This window comes from Phalaenopsis equestris, unplaced genomic scaffold (genome assembly GCF_001263595.1).
Source record: "Phalaenopsis equestris unplaced genomic scaffold, ASM126359v1 Scaffold000878, whole genome shotgun sequence".
In the NCBI taxonomy this organism is placed as follows: domain Eukaryota; kingdom Viridiplantae; phylum Streptophyta; class Magnoliopsida; order Asparagales; family Orchidaceae; genus Phalaenopsis; species Phalaenopsis equestris.
The window spans coordinates 961,841-981,300 of record NW_018165318.1 but is presented as its reverse complement, the minus strand read 5'-3'; the positions used below and the strand labels follow the sequence as shown (position 1 = coordinate 981,300).

General features: G+C 35.3%; 1 protein-coding gene across 2 annotated transcripts; it reads right to left on the bottom strand.

Moving 5' to 3' along the window:
- Positions 1 to 2,163: 2,163 nt before the first annotated feature.
- Positions 2,164 to 14,408, bottom strand: LOC110032122 (probable beta-1,3-galactosyltransferase 3). 2 transcript variants are annotated; one of them, XM_020735644.1, is made up of 12 exons: positions 13,931 to 14,408; positions 13,174 to 13,240; positions 12,629 to 12,693; positions 12,321 to 12,532; positions 12,171 to 12,234; positions 4,014 to 4,086; positions 3,702 to 3,822; positions 3,193 to 3,280; positions 2,924 to 3,049; positions 2,655 to 2,764; positions 2,404 to 2,563; positions 2,164 to 2,319 (listed from the first exon to the last, which is right to left on the bottom strand). In XM_020735644.1, the coding sequence occupies exons 1-11, from the start codon at positions 14,050 to 14,052 to the stop codon at positions 2,415 to 2,417; spliced, it is 1,197 nt and encodes a 398-aa protein (XP_020591303.1). In that variant the 5' UTR covers positions 14,053 to 14,408; the 3' UTR covers positions 2,164 to 2,319; positions 2,404 to 2,414. The 2 variants fall into 2 exon arrangements, with proteins under 2 accessions (XP_020591303.1, XP_020591302.1); XM_020735643.1 differs by having other exon boundaries at positions 2,164 to 2,563; positions 13,931 to 14,079; positions 14,301 to 14,407.
- Between the last annotated feature and the right edge of the window lie 5,052 nt (positions 14,409 to 19,460).

The following is a 19,460-nucleotide window of genomic DNA, read 5'->3' as shown; positions in this document are numbered from 1 at the left end:
TATTGTGTGTCAAGAATATGAATCTTGAAACAAACTAATCATAAGCTTCAATTACTTCATTGTTTTCGAGTTGATGAGAATCTCACATATTATAAAAGAATTATTTATCAAACAAATTAAAATTATTATTTGATATTAACATTATTTTTTACTAAAATGAGAAGATCTGACAACTTATGGTCCGTTTGGGGCAGCTTATAAGTGCGGAGAGCGTTTTTAAAATGTCGCCGTACTGTTTGGTTCGCACATTTCACCAGCTTATCTGAAATTGCGTTTGAGTTTTTACACTAAACGCAGGTCGCGGGTCGACCCTTGCAGTCGGCCCGTATCCTAAAACGCACAAGCTGCCCCAAACAGACCCTTAGTTTTTCTAGGCCAAGGGGATGTACTATTAAATCAATATGAAAGTTTGAAAATGTTAATATTAAGTAAAAGTGCATGATGAAATTACTGAGAAAGACAAATAAAAAGAAAAATGTTGTTTACAATTAATTAATTTATTGCCTTTAGCTTTCTCGGCTAAGACATGATACAAAAAATTATCAAAGAATTACAAAAAAAAATAAAGAAAATTTTTCTAATAGTCGTGGTATAAGGATTTTAACATACTATGGTAGCACAAATACTATTTACAAAAAAAAGAAAATTGATAATATAGAATTATGCATTAAATATAAATGGTTGAACAATACGACACTTGGGAAAAAAATATCTCTTACTAATAATTAATGATCTATTTAATTAACAAGAAGGGCATCGGTATTTTTGAAAATGGATTTGATTTTGAGATATTATCAATTAATATTTAAATGAGAAGAGGTTTGTTGAAAATTATTTTTAGCACAAGAATGGAGATTGAGTACTTCAGTCATACTTTTTTGAAGCACAAGAAGGGAGATTGAGTACTTAGTCATACTTTTTTGGTTGAATAAGACACATGTAATTTATGGACCTTTGAATCAAATTTTAAAATCATTATTGATTTATTTGTATATATGTTTGTGGATACATTGATTTATTCCAAAACAAGTGAAGTTGAGCATATGGCAGCTACAAATCATTTTGTGAGCCAAGCTATATGCAAAATTTTAAATGTGAGTAATAATAAGAGATTTGTGCAAGTGTTTTCTCATATAATAATGTCATTGTTCAAATTAACACAACAATCAATATTTAAAAGTTGAAGCAATGTTTAATTTTGATTTCAATTTTAGCAATACTTATAGGAAATGAAGGTTTTCAAGTATTTCTTTGAAGGGTGGTTTGTTGATGCAACTTGGTAGAGAGTTGTCTTATGCTTCTACTGAATTGAAGGTTCATGGAAATAATACCAAACTATTGCTTTAGAATTTGTAGCATTTGCTCTCAAAATTTTCAAAATGAAATATTTGTTGATCATCACAACTTAAATAAAATTTTCACTTTAAAATTTAAATTGGATGTAAAAGACAAAAAAGTTGATTAAGGTTATAATTAGGGTAAATTTTGCAAGCTAGTGGAACAAGTGCATAGTGGAAAAAGGAAGGATTTCATATAAATGTTTACATATTTAAAGATCATTTTATGTGTTCTATAAAATTTAGGCTTGTGATAAGGAATTTTACATGGACTTTAATTTAGCTATATGTATTATCCATCTAGAAATCACTAACATGTATTAATATACAGAGTAGATGTTTTAGTGACATGGCATGATAAATGAAAGTTGAATTTGAACATCACAAAAACCTGGTGAGATGTTGCAAGCTTTACCATACCCTACTATATATTATTTCATGTGAGTTCTTTCTATGTTATTTTTGTTATGTAAAATATACATTTCTATTTACCACAAATTTTGATTTCATAATAACTTTTTAAGTTTGGAATTTTGCATTGGCTCCATCTTTAATGTTTATCAACAACTTCCCATATCTCTATGATTCTTATCTATCAAGAATGTTGTCCCTAATGGACTTCAAAACATTCATAGTCACTTTTTATTAACAGTATTGTGCCATTAATTATATTCTCCTAGCTTATTCACTGGTTGTTTGTATCTCAATAGAATTTACATATATTTCAAACATAAAAGAAAGGTTGATAGCCTTTGCATTTTCTTTCAGAGGTTTCTTTGGTGTTAATTATTAGAAAATTTTATGTGAATCCTGAAGATAAAAGGAGAGTAACAGCTCTTTTTAGAATGAATTATTGTGATTATTACATGCTGGTGGCCAATACAAGGAAGAATTAAAAAAAAAAAAAATGGCCATCCAATGTTCAAAAGAATATAGGGGCAGAGCAACTCTCGCCTCACCCTTCTATTCCAAGAGACCTCTCCTAAAATAGACACAAGGCCTCTCAGAAGCATTAGCTTATATCAATAACATACATTGATCAACACATCCAAGTAACAATACATACCTGTGCTTTGCCTAGAAAGACGCATTCCAGAGAATGTTTTCGCCTTCACTGCATCGACGATGAACCTCTTTCATCCTCTCAGCTGACCTGCAAATTCCACTGCAGGTCCAGTCGAATGAGGCAACACAGACATTGCCAGCCTGAGCCTTCCACTCACAGTCTAAAAGCATCACAAGGAACCAACATATTATCTTTACTTTAGTTCATTCATGAGAGAATTAATTGCTACAAATGAAAAGTTAAAGACATACCAGGTGGAGTGCCACAACACAGTCTGCGGTCATCAATGTGCTCCACATCTAAGCCAATAAACCAAGCTCCCAATGAGACATCCTCATTTGCATACTTGTGAAGAACATGCCTGACATCATACAGAAATAAGCTCCATATTTGAATCACATAACACTTCAATAACACATATGTGCTCAAAATGCATTGCTGAACTTTTTAGATTTGCTTTCTCAAAAATAAGTAAATAAGCAAATTTGTGGCAGGGAAACAAACTTCATTAAAAGCTTACTGGTTTATAGATATGTAAGTAGCCAAGTCTCTTGAAATGGCATATAATTGACCGGTTGCATGCCGGAAATATTTGTTTCCATATTCACCGAATTTCCAGTACTCTGGTTCGTGATATCTCACACCGCTGCAACAAAGTCCAAGTGTTGATGTCAAACAAAGAGAGCAAATGTAAATTTCAAAAAAAAAAAAAAAAAAAAAAAAAAAAAAAAAGAAAAAAAAAACAAATGCAAAGGGCTAAGCATATATATATATCAATGTGATGCTCACTGCTGGGCCAGGACAGGTCCAGACTTCATGCATCCAATGTACACCCCATGCTTTGATCTGTGCTTTGAAAGAGTAGCCCCAAGAGTCGCTGCAACAATTTCGAAGATGTGAGTTATCATGTGAGAAGATCGCCAATGTAGAATATGAAGCTTAGAATAAAATAAAAAATGTCACATGTTAGGAAAAATAAAGTTTGATAATGTTTTTCACAATAACTTTAAAAAAAACAAATGAATTGTATGATTCCAAATTCTATAGAATTGAACATATTAGTAAAAAAAAAAAAAAGAGGGAGGGGGATGGTAAGATGGAGAATGTTTTATCAAGTTGATGAAACTCTGTAACAATAGACCAGAAAAATAATTCCAATAAAACTGAGATACAGTTGCATAAACTATGTCAGTGTAAGGAAAATGAGAGTCAATCGATACATTAGACATGGCTATATACTCCTTTTCACCAGTGTAAAGCCATAAATTTGATATAATATGATAAAAATTCTATGTTACCTATATTTACATGTATGTCATCATCAACCTTCACATAGAATTCTGCATCCCACATATTGACAGCAGTGGAAAAATACGCCTTCGTCTTCCCAGAGAGCTCAAGATACCCCTCAACATGATCCTGCAAAAAGTTGATGATAGCCATTTTGAATTTGAAGACTTCAGTGAAGGTTTTTTTCAGTTTGATGAAAGGGGGATAAATAATTGTTGTTATTCACGTAAAAAAAAATGATGCAAATGAAAAATGTGAGGACATCATGATCTAAAGGGAACAAATGTTTCAATTCAATCTAAAGGAGAAAATGAATATACCAGCCTCAGGAAATCCCCATGTTTCCTATCCTCAGCTTCAATTGCTTTGTCCAGAATGCCTCCAGGGGTTGCACTGTTTAGGTTAAAGCATGTTAAGGGAACATGATAAAAAAAAATGCCAACTGTTTGAAAAGATCATCTAGGCACCCACTTCTATATAGAAAAACATCTTTTATAAAAAACAGAAGGAACAAGCCACCTAGTGCTATGCAAGCAGCATGGTGCCTACACGACACCCTAGTCGCCTCACGAAACAATTAGTATTAGGAATATATTCATAACCTAATTCAAATTATCATGATCAAATAAATATGAGAAAATAAAACACACCAAAACACCTGGAATTTTCATATAGATTCGCCCAATTGATCATTGCTTCCTACTTTTGCAATCGCAGTCTCCACTATGATGCCGTTGATGAAATTTTACATTAAAATTTAATGATGCTACTCACTCTCTATATTTAGTTAAGTATCACTTATATGAATCCTTAAATAAGGTTGATTTGTACACTATCTCTTAGTAAGTCATTTTTTAATAGGATATTAATTAGGCTCCACAATTTGATAACCACAACCATTCTCATTTTTTATTGGGAATAGACATTGAGCTATCCATTAGAACATTCCTCAACTCTCACAATTTTCTAAACTCTCTCCACTCTCTCCTAGCAATAAATTCTAAATTTCCCCAATCTCTCTAATTCACTCTCATACTCTCTTTCAAGTATTTCTACAAGTTCATCACCAAATACAAGTTTGTGGATGTCATGAGGGAAATGTTTTGTCTGGGTTGTCTGAAATTCTTGTAACAACCATATCATACAAAATATATGATGTGATATTCTTCACTCTCTCCTATTATTATATTGTAATAACCTTGGGATCACTTATTCCCTCTAGAGTTTTCTATTTACGTCTTTATATGCTTGTATTGTTCACAGTTAAAGTAATTAAGGCCATTATGCAAAGCAGTACAATGAATTATACTTTTTGATTTGCTGTATATGCATCTTCTCCTCTGCTCTCTATACTAAATGTCGCAGGTCTTTATGGTATCAGAGCCAAGCATCTCCACCTTCTCGGCAAAGTTCAAACGCAGTTAATCCAAAGGTATTTTATCCCTTTTATGGATCTTCGTCTCCTCCTGCAAGCACCAAACCCAAAGATGCCCTTTCTACCGTTCTATCAAAGCTTCCTCTGTGTTTCAGTTGACACCCTGTAGCAACAATGTCTCGAACAGCAAGCTTCTCCACCAAAAGATCGGAGGCATCTCCTTCATCTTACCAAAAGGACATAGCAATTCCTTCAGCATTTAAATTCCTAATGTCAAATGTAAAAACAATAGCTCGTGTTCAGCTACCAAGTGATAACTGTCCAACATGGAAGCCTGAAATACACAAACTGTTTAAAGCTAACAGTTTCGACAGCTTCTTAGAAGGTACTGAAATCTTTCCTCCTAGACAACTTCAACACTCGGATGGTCACTTCTACACAAATCCTGACTTTCTCCAATGGAACTGATTGATCAAAATCTATCTACTGCTATATACTCAACAATCTCCCCCTCTATTCTCCCCTACATCCTCAACCTGGAATCATCTGTTGAAAATTGGAGCACACTCGCCAAACGCCTTCAAGCAACCAATCGATCCAGTCTCTTGCAATTGAGAAATACTCTACATAACATCTCAATGAAGGATCTCACTATGTCTCGATATCTGCAGAAGCTCAAGTCCTTAGTGGACAATATAACCGTTGTTGGAGAATACATCGATACGGAGGATATTATCTTGCACACCCTCAATGATTTACCATCGAGTTATCAGTTGTTTAAGACAGCCCTTCGAACAAGATCGGAACCCATTCATCTCGATGAACACTACTCTCTCAGCAAAGAGAAAAATATGGCCGCTGAACAGGCCAAAGAAACCAATGTTGCGGCCATTGCAATCCACTCGTCTACGAATAGGGGGGCGTGGCACCTTTTGTGGGTCGGAATAATAGAGGTGGACGCAACAATGCTCTTTCCCAACCTGGAAGGGGAGGCTGAAACTCTTCCTTTCCTACATAAGGAAACACCTGTCAAATCTGCGGAAAAAAACGGTCACACAACTATAATGTGTTGGCATCGAAACAACTTTCATGTCTATCCATCTCCAAAATCCGACACAACCCTTCTAACCACCACAAAACACCACAAATGGATAGCGGAGCCACATCTCATCTCACATCCACCTTGGAGAACCTACAACAGCCTATTCCTTATCAAGGGAATGACTCCATATTGGTCAGCAATGGCTCCAATCATCCAATTACATACACTGGTTAATGGTTACTCGCTACTCCTCAGAGTAAGCTTATTCTACCAGATCTCCTATACTCACCTCATCTTTCTCATAGCCTCATATTCGTCCATAAACTTACTTCTGATAATGATTGTACTGTTGGTAAGGAGCCCGTTCAACGAAAAAAAAAAGAAAGAAAAAAAAAAACTGCTTCTATAACTATTCCCGCTCGCTCCCACCTTCCTGTCTTCTCCAGTGAAATTTCCTCAATTAATAAAATATTTTGCAACTCCATGAATGCATTCAATTTGTCGAACCACGTAAATTTGTATGTTTTTTTCTGGTGTGAAGTTTTCCTCGCTCAATTTTTTGCTTCATCAAAGTCGATTATTTTAAATTTTATATATATCACAACAACTGGTATCAGAGTTAATGGTTGCAGATGAGGTGAAGGTTTTAAGGATCGAGAAGTTCGATAACACAGATTTTGGTTATTTGATGATGCGATAGAGGACTACCTCTATGAAAAGAAACTTCATCTTCCGTTATTGGGAAAGACCTGAAAGAATGGATGGAGTTGAATGAAATCTGTTGGATCGACAAGTTCTGGGGGTTATTCGACTGACCCTATCGAGGTTCGTTGCAAATAACATCGTCAAGGAGATGACGACTGCAGATCTTATGACAGCCCTGTCTGGTATGTACGAAAAGCTATTGGTGAATAACAAGGTATATCTGATGAAGAAATTATTCAATTTGAAGATGATGGAAGGTACGTCTGTTGTACAACACCTGAATGATTTCAATACTATCATAAATCAATTATCGTCTGTGGAGGAAATTGAATTGAATTTGATGATGAGATATGTGCACTGATATTGTTGGTTTTATTGTCAAATAGCTGGGAAGTTACGAGGATGGTTGTCAGTAATTCTGCAGGTAAATCTAAACTGAAATTTGAAGATATTTGTGAATTGATTTTGGCTGAGGAGGTGCGCAGGAAAGATTCTAGCGAGATCTCAGGTTCAACGAGAGCGAGATCTCAGGTTCAAGTTCAGCATTAAATGTTGATTCCAGAGGGAGATCACATACAGGAACTCAAACAGGAGATGATCAAAATCAAATAACAGAAATAAGAGCAAGTTAAGGCCTAGTAAACAACTAACTTGCTAGAATTGTGACAAAACTAGTCACATAAGGAGGAATTGCAGGAATCCTAAGAAGGAGAATAACAGTGAAAATGTGGTAACTGAAGAATCACATGATGCACTACTGCTGGCAGTTCATAGTTCTGTTGATGACTGGATACTAGATTCAGGAGCTTCTTTCCATAAAACTTTCATCGGGAATTGATGCGAAATTATGTTGCAGATGACTTTGGGAAGGTATATCTGGCAGATGGAGAAGCTCTGAAAGTGGTAGGAATAGAAGATATTGACATTGCATTTCCAAACAAGAAGAAGTGGTTTTGCAAAAGATCAGACACATTCCTGAACTGAAGAATGACCTCATTTTTGTTGGGCAACTTGATAAGTGTGGACATTCAGTAGTGTTCTCAGATAGCACCTGAAAGGTTACTAAAGGAGCATTGGTACTGGATCGAGGTAAGAAAACATGTACGTTGTATATGCGTACTTGTTTAATTAACAGTGTTGATACTACTGTTGCAGAGAGCATAGCAGAGTTGTGGCATTACAGACTTGGCCACATGAGTTAGAAAGGTATAAAAGAACTTCAGTCCAGAGGTAAGCTACCAGAACTGAAGTTAGTTGATCTCGACATCTGTGAGAGTTGCATTATGGGGAAGCAGAGAAATGTCAGTTTCTTGAAAAGTGACAAGATGTCAAAGGTAGGAAAGCTGGATCTTCTACACACAGATATGTGGGGACATTCTCCAGTGACATCTCTTGGAGGCTCTCGTTACTACATCACACTCATTGATGATCATAGTAGAAATGTATGAGTTTATTTTTTGAAGTATAAATCTGATGTATTTAATGTGTTCAAAACTTGGAAGGTCATGATTGAGACAGTGACATGCTTAAAGTTGAAATGTTTGAGGTCTGATAATGGTGGTGAGTACATTGAAGGTGAGTTCAAGGAATACTGTGCAGTTCAGGGAATCAGAATGGAGAAGATTACTCCAGGGACACCACAGTAAAATGGTATTGCAGAGCGCATGAACAGAACCATTAATGAGCGCACAAGAAACATGAGATTGCACGACAGACTACAACCTACTTTCTGGGCAAAAGGGGTCAGTACTTCAATTTATTTGATCAATAGGGCGTCATCTGTTCCATTAAACTGTGAATTACCTGAGGAAGTCTGGAGTCGGAAAGAGGTAAAATTTTCTCACCTTAAGTAAGCTTGAGGCTAAGTCAAAGAGGTGTTATTTTTTTTGTTATGGAGATAATGCATTTGGATATCGTTTCTGGGATGATCAGGGTCAGAAGATCATAAGAAGCAAGAACGTGATTTTCAATGAGAATGTTATATACAATGACAAGTCCAACACAGTTTCTGAAACAGTAATGAAGAAATCTGAGTTAGTAAAGTTTGATGATTTATCAGTGATCACAGTGCAGGACAGAGATGCAGGTGACGAGGAGAGTGGATATGGGGTATCCACACTTATTGTTCTACAGTCAATTTCAGAAGTCCACCCCTATAGTTGCAGTTCGCAGATCAGAAAGGGCTAGACGTTCTCCACAGCGTTATTCACCAACTTTGAACTATATTATGTTGACAGATGGTGGAGAACTTCAGAGTTATGAAAAAACCTTGCAAGATGAAAATTCGAGCAAGTGGGAGCTAGCCATAAAGGAGGAGATGGATTCTCTGCTAGATAATCAGACTCGGAAGGTGGCAGATATTCCATCTGAGAAGAAGACATTACACAACAAGTAAGTGTACCAGGTGAAGACTAAGCATGATGGTCGTAACATGAACAAGGCTAGACTTGTTGTAAAGGGTTTTCAGGAGAAGCACGGTATTGATTATTTAGAGATTTTCTCTCCTGTGGTGAAGCTTACAACCATCAGAATGATATTGTCTATGGTGGCTATTGAAGATCTCTTTCTTGAGTAGCTAGATGTGAAGACAGTCTTTCTTCATGAGGATCTTGAAAAAGACATCTACATGCACCAACCTGAATGTTTCGTGGTACTGGGAAAGGAAGAGTCAGTTTGTAGATTGAAGAATAGCTTATATAGCTTGAAGCAAGCACCTAGACAGTGGTACAAGAAATTTGATAATTTCATGCACAGTACAGGGTACAACAGATGTCAGGCAGATCCAGGCAGATCACTGTTGTTGTTGTTACGTCAAGTATTTTGACAATTTTTATGTCATCTTACTGATGTATGTGGATGATATGCTTATTACAGGTGCTAGTATTGAGGAGATCGATAATCTGAAGGAATAGATGTCAAAGCACTTTGCAATGAAGGATTTGGAAGCGGCAAAACAAATCCTTGGTATGAGAATTATCATAGATAAAGTCGAAGGCATGTTGAGACTCTCTCAGACTGAGTATGTGAAAAAGCTACTTAGCAGGTTCAACATGGAGAAGGCCAAACCAATTGACACACTCTTGGGAAGTCACTTCAGACTCAGTAAGAATCAGTCACCCAAGTTAGAGAAGGAACAAGACCACATGAGTAAGATTCCTTATGCTTCAGCTATTGCTTCACTTATGTATGTTATGGTTTGCACCAGACCGGATATTGTCCATGCAGTGAGAGTCGTTAGCAGATACATGAGTAATCCTGGAAAGAAACATTGGGAAGCAGTGAAGTTAATCTTGAGGGACGTAAGAGGCTCTTCAGAAACTTGCTTATGTTTCGCAAGAAAGAGTTCAAAGGTACAAGGCTATGTTGATGCTGATCTAGCTAGAGACATTGATACCAGAAGAAATACTACGGGCTATATTTATACTATCGGTGGCACCACAGAATCATAGGGCTCTTATCTGTAGAAGAAAGTTTCATTGTCTACTACAGAAGCTGAGTACATAGCAGTGTCAGAGGCTGCAAAGGAGATGATATGGCTACAGAGCTTCTTGAAAGAATTGGGTAAGAAAGATTAGAAGGGCATTCTCTATAGTGATAGAGCGTCGTGTCAGGAATCCAACATTTCAGTCCAGGACTAAGCACATTCAGATCAGATAACACTTCATACCGTCATTGTTGGGATGATGAATAGTTGTTGCTTGAGAAAATTTATAGAAGCCAAAACCCTGCTGATATGTTGACAAATGGTGTTACTCTTGAGAAACTGAAGTTGTGTGCAGCTTCAGTTGGTCTTCTCGCTTGAAGACAGAGGTCTTGAGTTGCAGCGGTGGAGGATTCATGCTTGAAGAAAAGGGCTACGCCGCTAGTTGAGGATATCAGTCTGAGGAAGAAGAAGTTGGAGTCTGTGTACCGGTCTCTAAGTGAGAGATTTGTTGACGTGGAGCCCAATAAAATATATAAAAAATAAAAAAAATTTATCGTAACTGCCCTCCCGATTTTTCCCCTACGCTTCTTCAGTTCGTGAACACCTCCCATTCCGTTCGTGCGCGTGAAACCTCCTGCTCCTCCTTCGTTCGCGAAAAATCCCTCCCGCTTCGTCTTCTTCGTTCGCGAAAAAGCCCTCCCGCTTCGTCTCTTTGTTCGCGAAAAAGAAACTCCTCCCGTCTCCGTCTCCTTCACGCGAAACAGAAACTCTCGCCTCCTTCATTTCGCGGAAGCAGGGAAGGAGCGGAATTCCTGCTTGGATTGCTTAGATTCTTGTTGAGGCTTACGAGAAGCAGAAGGCAAAAAAAATTGTTTTTGCAAAGTACTCTTTCTTAGTTGATTTTGCGTGCTTGGAAGGAAGAAGGCGTTCTTCTTGAATTCTCCTTGGTGACTTGCGGAAGAAGAGAGATTTTTTCTCTTGTACATTTTTTATTCTTCTTCAGTGTATCTCGAGCGTAAAGAGAAGAGGAAGAAGTGAAAGAAAGAGTTTGCTCTTGTAATTGTTGAGACGTGATCAAACTAGTGTAAATTTTTCAATTAGTAAAATCCTCTACAAATCCGTGGATGTAGGCAAGTTGTCAAACCATGTAAATTTGTGTGTTCTTTTGGTGTGAATTTTTTTCTCGTTCTATTTTTCGCTTCGTTGTAGATCATTTTATTTTCAATATACACCACATCTTTTGTAGTCATAACGAAGATGTCAATGCTATGCAACTTGCAGTAAATGAGATGAAAGCTCTTGTAGCAGTGTTAGATGAGCATTAATATAGAAGATAAAACATTGGAGGACAAGACCTATGTGAATATTCAGAGTGGATCCACATCATCCCTATTTGTAGATTTGAGCCCATCAACAGTCGCACAACCATGAACGAAGAAGTCAAATTTTAGGCAATCCGCCATTCAAGATTCAAGGCCTTAAGGGGCTCCAAGATGTAAAGGCACAGCTCCTTATTACTATTCTTATCTAACATTTAACTTAGATTGGAGTACTTTGAAGAGTGATATTCGATACATTATAAGATGTTAATTACATACGATGGTATGATTCCATTATAGATGACTACAGAACATTCATTGTTACAAGACCCTGTGAAGTCTAAGAACATTCAGAGGACTAACTTGGATAGTATCCATGGCTCCCAAGTTGGCCAATCACTGAACGGCTTTGTTCCCTTTTTCTTTTCTTTTTTTTTTCTTTTTTTTTGTGTTTCTCTACCTAAAAATGAATAATAATATGATTCTTTTCATCCAAAAAAGCAAAAAGAGTAGAAGCGAGCAAAAAAAAAACTGAATGTACTGGTTAAAGAGCCATGACAAAACATTAATAAAAGAACTATTGAACATTGTCATCAGATAAATAATTCATACCCATGCCCGATAACAAAACGGATGATGATGCCCTTTTCTTCTTCAAGCTTCCTTCTTTTCTCGCCTTTTTGAAATATTGGAACAGATAAATGCTGAAAAATTATAGCCATAAGCATAAGAATAAAGTGAAAAACAGGAAAAACTTCAAACCTTGAGGCATCCAAGTTTTGCGAACTGAATCTCTTCGTTTACGGCTGCTAAAAGCAGTGTTGACCCCTACAACCATTAAATATTTCCTTCTTCCAACAGCCGGCATATCCCTCAGCTCATCCGATAAAGGAGAACCATTGATTATAGACTCCTGTGTGGCTCTTGCTGCTTCTAATTCCATTTCTAATTTTTCTACAGTTTTGTCTAAAGTGCTGCAAATAAGAAGGAAATGTAGAATTTTATGAGGTATAATCATGATGAAGAAAATTCAAGATGAGGACACTCAAAAAATATTTCATTTTCCTCACTTGACGGCATAATTGGCTTTTGATGCTTCTCCTAGCAACTCTTTAGAATCTCTGTTTTCGCTGATCTAAAGTTAATAATGCATGAGAAATCTCAATCAGACAGATTATGTAATAGGCAAAGGGCAGAAAAAGGATTTCAAACATGAAAAAGTTCGGTATAAATGATGGCTGCATAAGTTAACAGTTGCTTTCCTGTTGCACTTATAATTTGATTCAATAAAATGCAAAACCGATTACATGATGAAATGCATAATTGAAATTAGTAAGGAGCAATTTGATTTGCTCAAAAAGAAATGATGATGCAATGAATATAATCTTTGGAATATTTTTAGAGTTGCTTGGCTGGGTGTAAAACAAGAACATTATGATTATTTTTTTGGCGATTCATTAAAGTAAAATGAATTCAACCTAAAGCCTGGCGGCGACGGCCGCTGGATTACTAAGAATGAAATGAAAAGAAGAATCTCCTCGAAACTACAAGAATAACATGCTATAATTGCAAGCAATGAAAGGATCAATACAAGTAACACAGGATTCATACTCACAATTTTTGAGTTGCAGCCTCCAGCCAGCTTGTTCCTTGCATCTTGTGGCTCAGGCAATGTCCATAATCTACAATCAAATTCAAGATTTAGTACAACAAAAGCAGAAGAAAATCATAAACATGCAGTACCATCAAGCAAAAAAAGTTCATAAATCTTGAAATGAACGGTAATTTAAGGCAGAAAAAGCGCTTTTCAGCTAGTAGAATGGAAAAAAAAAAGGACAAAAAAGAAAGGTAGAAAGGCACATTTTAATTACAAACTTCTAATTTAATTGCCATTAAGGCTGAACTTACCCCTCCAAAAGCCTTCTTGAAAAAGAAAATTATCATTACAGAAAAGCACAAGTAAAAACTGTACAGTTCAAACAGTTGACCATTAATTATTCAAACAATTCGCACCACTAAAAGTAAGCAAAGAAAGGACTGAACTCCTCAAGCTTCCGAAACAAATTGATTAACAGACTATTTTAAAATTTCATTCTAATAATCTCACAGAACTAAAAAGAAATAACGAAAACATAATTAACTTCATAACAGGAATGGCAAAGTCCTCTCTTTATCAGTCCCACCCCCATCAACAAGCAATAAAAGAGATAAGAAATGAAAAAGATAAAACAAGAAGCTACTACCATCATAAATCCGCCAAAGTATAAAACTCGACTCATCTAATTTACTGAATTCAGCTAAAATCACAATGAAAAAATAAAATTTTCTTTAGACATTGAAATGCCCCCAAATTAACCGAAGGCTGAAGTTACCTATTTGTGAAGACGAGCCCAGCGCAGAAGCATAAAATACAAAGCATGAGCGTCCATTTCGTGGAAACCACACTTCTAGTCTGCAACTCCCCAAAAGTTCCACCTTTGCTCTTCCAATGCATCGCTACTCTGCTTTCCTCTTCAAATCCCTACTCATAGAACCAAATAACCCTCCTCTCTTTAAGTTTCTTATTCAAATACCTCAAAAACTTTACCAAATTTAAGAGAAAGCGTGGCAAAAATCCCAATTTTGAGATGTGTCTTTCACAACGAACCAAACAAGGTATAGGCTAGGAGGAGTAGAAAGCTAGCTTGTAAAAAAAACAGCAGTTTCTTAAGACTTTGGCTCTTCTGGCTGCCATCTCTTTACCTTTCTTCCTGTCTGGCATTTGAGGAAAAGAGATAGAAGACCTTCACCTACCGGTCGGTAGCAGCTACGGTCAGGCGCTCTCTCTCTCTCCCTCTCCCTCTCCCTCTCCCTCTCTCCTGCCTGTTATTAGGTGCGCCTGATCTATAAACTGAAGGATTTATAATTTATTAATATTATTTAAAAGCTTAAATCATTGCAATTTCAGTTTTTTTTTTATTTTCTATTATATTCATTTTAATTTTTGTTCAATTTACATATGTATCAAATAATCATTTTTAAGTATTTATATATCTAACATTTACTTTTAAAATTTAATTATATAACACCCAAAATTTTAATATTATTATTAAAATTATTATTATTATTAATTTTAAAAATGAAATACATCTTTTATCCAAGCATATTAATGTAATTAAGTCATAAAAATATTACATAGCTAAATATTAAATATATGAATACTTAAAAAGTATGTAATTTGTATGTGAATCGCCTTTCACTCTTTTTTTCCTTTATTTTCTTCCCTTCATAAACTATAAAATTATGTATTTAAATATTAAATATATAATTCTTTGTCCAGTTAATAGGTAGAGTCACTGTAAGTCCCCTCTGGCAAGGGTTTGATCCTATCGTGATGCGTGGTGGTCGAATTTTAGGCACATGGCACGGGCTCTCATCATGGGGACGGATTGCGCATGAGAAATCGATATTTGGTAATTTCCTTTTAAAAATCTATATATTGAGGACAACCCTCTTTTATATAAAAGGCTTGATGGGAAAGTACCAAGCATCATAACAACAACTGCCAGAAGTAGTTGTTTGGCCATGACTTGGCCTTGTTAATTATTGCACAATCATTAATGGTAGGGCTAACAAAGAGAACACATTTATTTAATACCAGACATCATTGCGATCTATTTGTAGATTAGGTTCCATGCCAAGACTATAACCCTTTTTTTTTCTCTTTTGTTTAGTATCTCAAGCAAGTCTATTCTTATCATTGATTTAATGATTCATTCACAAAGCTTGAGGAGTTGGTTTGCAATTCTTATGGAAATTCATTAAATTATGATAAGTTGACATTCGATGACATTCCATGAAATGTGGCAAGTGGCAAGTGGCAACAAGCAATTGTGATGTGACAATTTTAATTGCTATACTAATGATGTTTCGGAGTTTGATATATATTGATGAATTTTTATGGAGCTCTAAAATTGGAAATGTTTGCCTAATGTAAGTTGGGTCTATTTGTGGTTGTAATACGTCAAAATTCAGTGATTATCTTATGATATGAGATGGCTTGTAATAAGAGATGATATATATATATATATATATATATATATATATATTATATTTAATCAAAAATCTTTCGAGTTAAAATGTTGAGTGATGGTGGTGAATTTAATGCTTCAATAAATTCAATTTAAATGTTTCATGTGCATTATAGTCCACCATAGATGCAATATAAAATTTCCGAAATACTTTTGTAGTACCTCATAAATTTATACCAACTTTTTTTATATTAATATTTAAACATAGAGGAAAACGACATAATATATAAGGTATATGCAGAAGTTGGTAGATCTATTGAAGAGTTGAGGAAGAGTTTTCGTACTAACTATAAGATTTAAGTTCAAAACACAATTTTAACCGCTAAAAATTAGCCTAATTGATATTAAGAATTAACTTAGAAGAATATATATATATATATATATATATCATTTCCATATCTAAAATCTAAAGCTTGATATTTACATCTATGACATTTTGGTCAGGGTTGGACCAGCCTCTTTTTTTAAGGGGGCGCAAGCTACCCCCTAGACTATCAGAGGAGCTAGGACAAAGAAAGTGTTGAGAATTTTATGACGAAGAAAAATAGGAATCGGCACAAAATCAGAAGAGAACACAGAGATTTAACGAGGTTCAGCAAAGATGTCTACGTCATCGAGAGCAGAGAGACGGTTTTTCTTCAATTCAGAAAAAGAAGAGTACATAATATCCTAGGATTACAAAACAAGACATATATATAACTCTAGAATACAATATGTAATTACAAAATTACTCTTGTACCGTACCGCGGGGGCAACTCCCCACACCCCCACTCATATAACGAAACTCTCCCAATTGCACAGATTTTTCTGCTCCGCCCCGCTGGCTCGTTCCGTTCTGCGCCATCATCTGCCCCTTTCATGATATATGATTCATATCTAACAGAAGGGAAAATTCATAATTTAGAATAGACAAAAAATCAAATTACCCTTTAATATAAATAAAAAATCTGAATTTAAAGGCGGGCAATTACCTCCTCTGAATCGTATTTAGGTCTGCTCGTGATTTTGGTGGATTAATATTATATATGAAAAGATGCAGTTCACTTGATAAAATTTGAGTTATATTTTTTATGTGATGTTAATAATTTTTTGAGTGTTATGTAAGTAAATAAAAAAAAATTGTAGATATATAAAAATTATGTGGTATGTATGGTTGGTCTGTCTCCAGTCAAGTTGGTGACGGCCATTTTTATTTTCTTTTATTTTTGGATCGTGGAAGGAAGCACGACGGTCGAACAGAATACAGACTGAGGATAAAAAATATATATATTTCAGGCGTCGTCATCCCATTCTTTGTGTACGGACTCAAAAGCTTAAACCTAATCGGCAATTCTGATTTAACCGATCTTCAATGTTAGTTCGATAAAATATTACATCTTGTAACTCGTGTGCACTGAATATTGTGCAACAGTTAAGATAATAATATATTATTTTAAGGGCACTAATTTCTTGACACGCTGTATATTTACTTATTTATAAATAAAGATATAATAATAATAATAAAATTATTTAGATGTTAACATTTTCGGACCGGCGTCATCTGATATGAATCTCGAGATGTTATATAAATTCTTAGGCAATCTTTTGAATGGTAAACATTTAAACTTCATTTAAAATTCACTTAGAATTCTGACTTTAGTAAAGTTATAGTCAAATTGATGAGTTCGATGAGACGGAATGATATTAATATTAGTTTAATCCTAGTAAAATCAACTTCAGATCAAGCCATTAAATCATACTTAGCAGATATCTGAATACATTTGGAAGGTCAAACGGATGTCGAATCCAATGAGTTTATAGTCAAATCGAACGTCTAAGCGAGAAGAATACAACGAGTCCAAGATCACTCAATTCTGACATCATTATGTCATTCTATGTCCCACTATAAAGCCCACCGCTTTCATAAAATTGGGAGAGTTTGAAGCCTGAAAAAACTTGAAGCTTTGAGGAGTTGAAATCCAGCATCACTCTTGTCACTATCGATCACTGTCAACCTCCGTAAACCATCGTCGACCAACTTCTCTCGGTCTCCACCGATCGTCATCGAATGCCACAAACTTCTTACAATAAGTTCATTTGATTGTCGATGCTATAATTTGGAAGATGTTGTAACTATTTCCTGCTTTTGAGATAAGTGTTTTTTATAATCCTCAACTTAAAGCGAATTTTTACAAATGGGTCAGGCCTCGTGATTTTTTCCCTTTACCGGATTTCCGCGTAAAAATTATGGTGTCACTACTATTTGTTTTCTTTTATCTGAGTGTGTGATGAATTCTTGTGCAATGCTAAGATAATAATCTATTACTCTACTGTTACGAATTTTCTAGCACGCATCAATAATAAATTGGATGTGATCTGAGTCGTATCATAGACATGAGGTGTAATATTTTCGGACGTATGGTGTGGTTTGATTCATATTTTCATCCAAATTCTAGTAAAAATCAGCGGAAAAAATTTGATGAGTGATATATAAAAAAAAAAGGAGGAAGAAAGTAAGAGGAATAAGACAAAAAAGTAAGTTAAAATGCATAGAGCAAATAGAAAACTAGAATATGAAGAAACTCTCTCATTTTCCAAGTAAATCACTTACAAAAGCAAAAAAAGAAAAGCATCATTTCTTTTGTCTTGATTATGTTTCTCGAAAAACGAAACAAGGAAAAAAGAGAAATAAAAAATAAAAAAATATTCCATTCTCATTTAAGACTTTTCCCGGGTGAGCAAACAAAGATACTTTTCTGGGACAAGCAAATAAAGTCTTTCATTCACAACAGCAAATAAAGTCTCTCATCTGGGACTAATAAACAAAGCCTCTCCAGTAAAAAATGACTTTCCTCCGGGATTAAAAAACAAAGCCTCTCCTTCATGAAGAGCAAATAAAGTTTATCTCCAGCCTCCTCCGGGACGAGTAAAAACTTAAAATATCATTATTTTAATTTTTAAAATGTGAGATGCATAATTAAGGGGTGTGCGCAGGTAAAATATGAAGTTTAGCTTGTGGATATTTAAGTAGATAAGAATTGTGTGGCATGTATCTAGGAGTTTGTTTGGGGCTGTTGCAGCTATTCCAATAAGTTGCAGGGAAACTGTTGTAGAAAAGTTGGTTGCTTATTTATTTTTTACAACTTGAAAACAGTTGTGTGGCAGGTGTGCCTGGATAAATAACAATTCTGCCCTTGTGCAATAATATTGTTTGTAATTGAACTGTCATAGGAACATATATTGATACTTGAGAAGCAAAAATTATTTCAAAACCATAAAAAAAAAGATACATACCTCACATAACAGCGAATACAGAATGTCCTAAAAAAAGAAAAAAAAAAATATGAAAATTACATTTTAAAAAATGATAATATTAATTTTAAAATATATCTGGCGTATGTCCCGGGTTATGTCGTCCTCTGGAGATGTCATCCAACCTCAATCATTATCGACAGTGAAATATGTAGGGTTGTCTGTCAACCGACAGAAGTCAAACTTCTCCGAACAGTCTGCCCACCGCAAGCACTTGTAGAACTTTCTCTTGTAGCTTTGTGTCAGCAAGAAATGCTATAGTCCGCAGTGGCAGAGCACTCGTCGGGAGGTCCCTAAAATTTTGGAGCTTATGTTTTTTTGAATGATTAAAATGACAATCCAAAGAACAATAACAATGCCTAAGTTGGACCTACAATAAATTTTTATTCCTGTTTTTTTTATAGACCCTCATGCAGACCACTCGAATGATGCGATGACCATGCCACAAACAATATAGAGCCTGACCCAAACATATCTAAAATCGGATTGCTATCATCCCCAAGCCATAAAGGTAAAAAAAAATACAACTTACCACACCTAA

Bases quoted from the DNA above. Each gene is read 5' to 3' on its own strand.
- LOC110032122 (XM_020735644.1), bottom strand. From the start codon at position 14,052: ATGCATTGGAAGAGCAAAGGTGGAACTTTTGGGGAGTTGCAGACTAGA. The intron at 13,241-13,930 runs GTAACTTCAGCC...ATTTGATTGTAG, and splicing joins GGGCTCGTCTTCACAAATAG to ATTATGGACATTGCCTGAGC. The intron at 12,694-13,173 runs GTGAGTATGAAT...TATTAACTTTAG, and splicing joins GAGGCTGCAACTCAAAAATT to ATCAGCGAAAACAGAGATTC.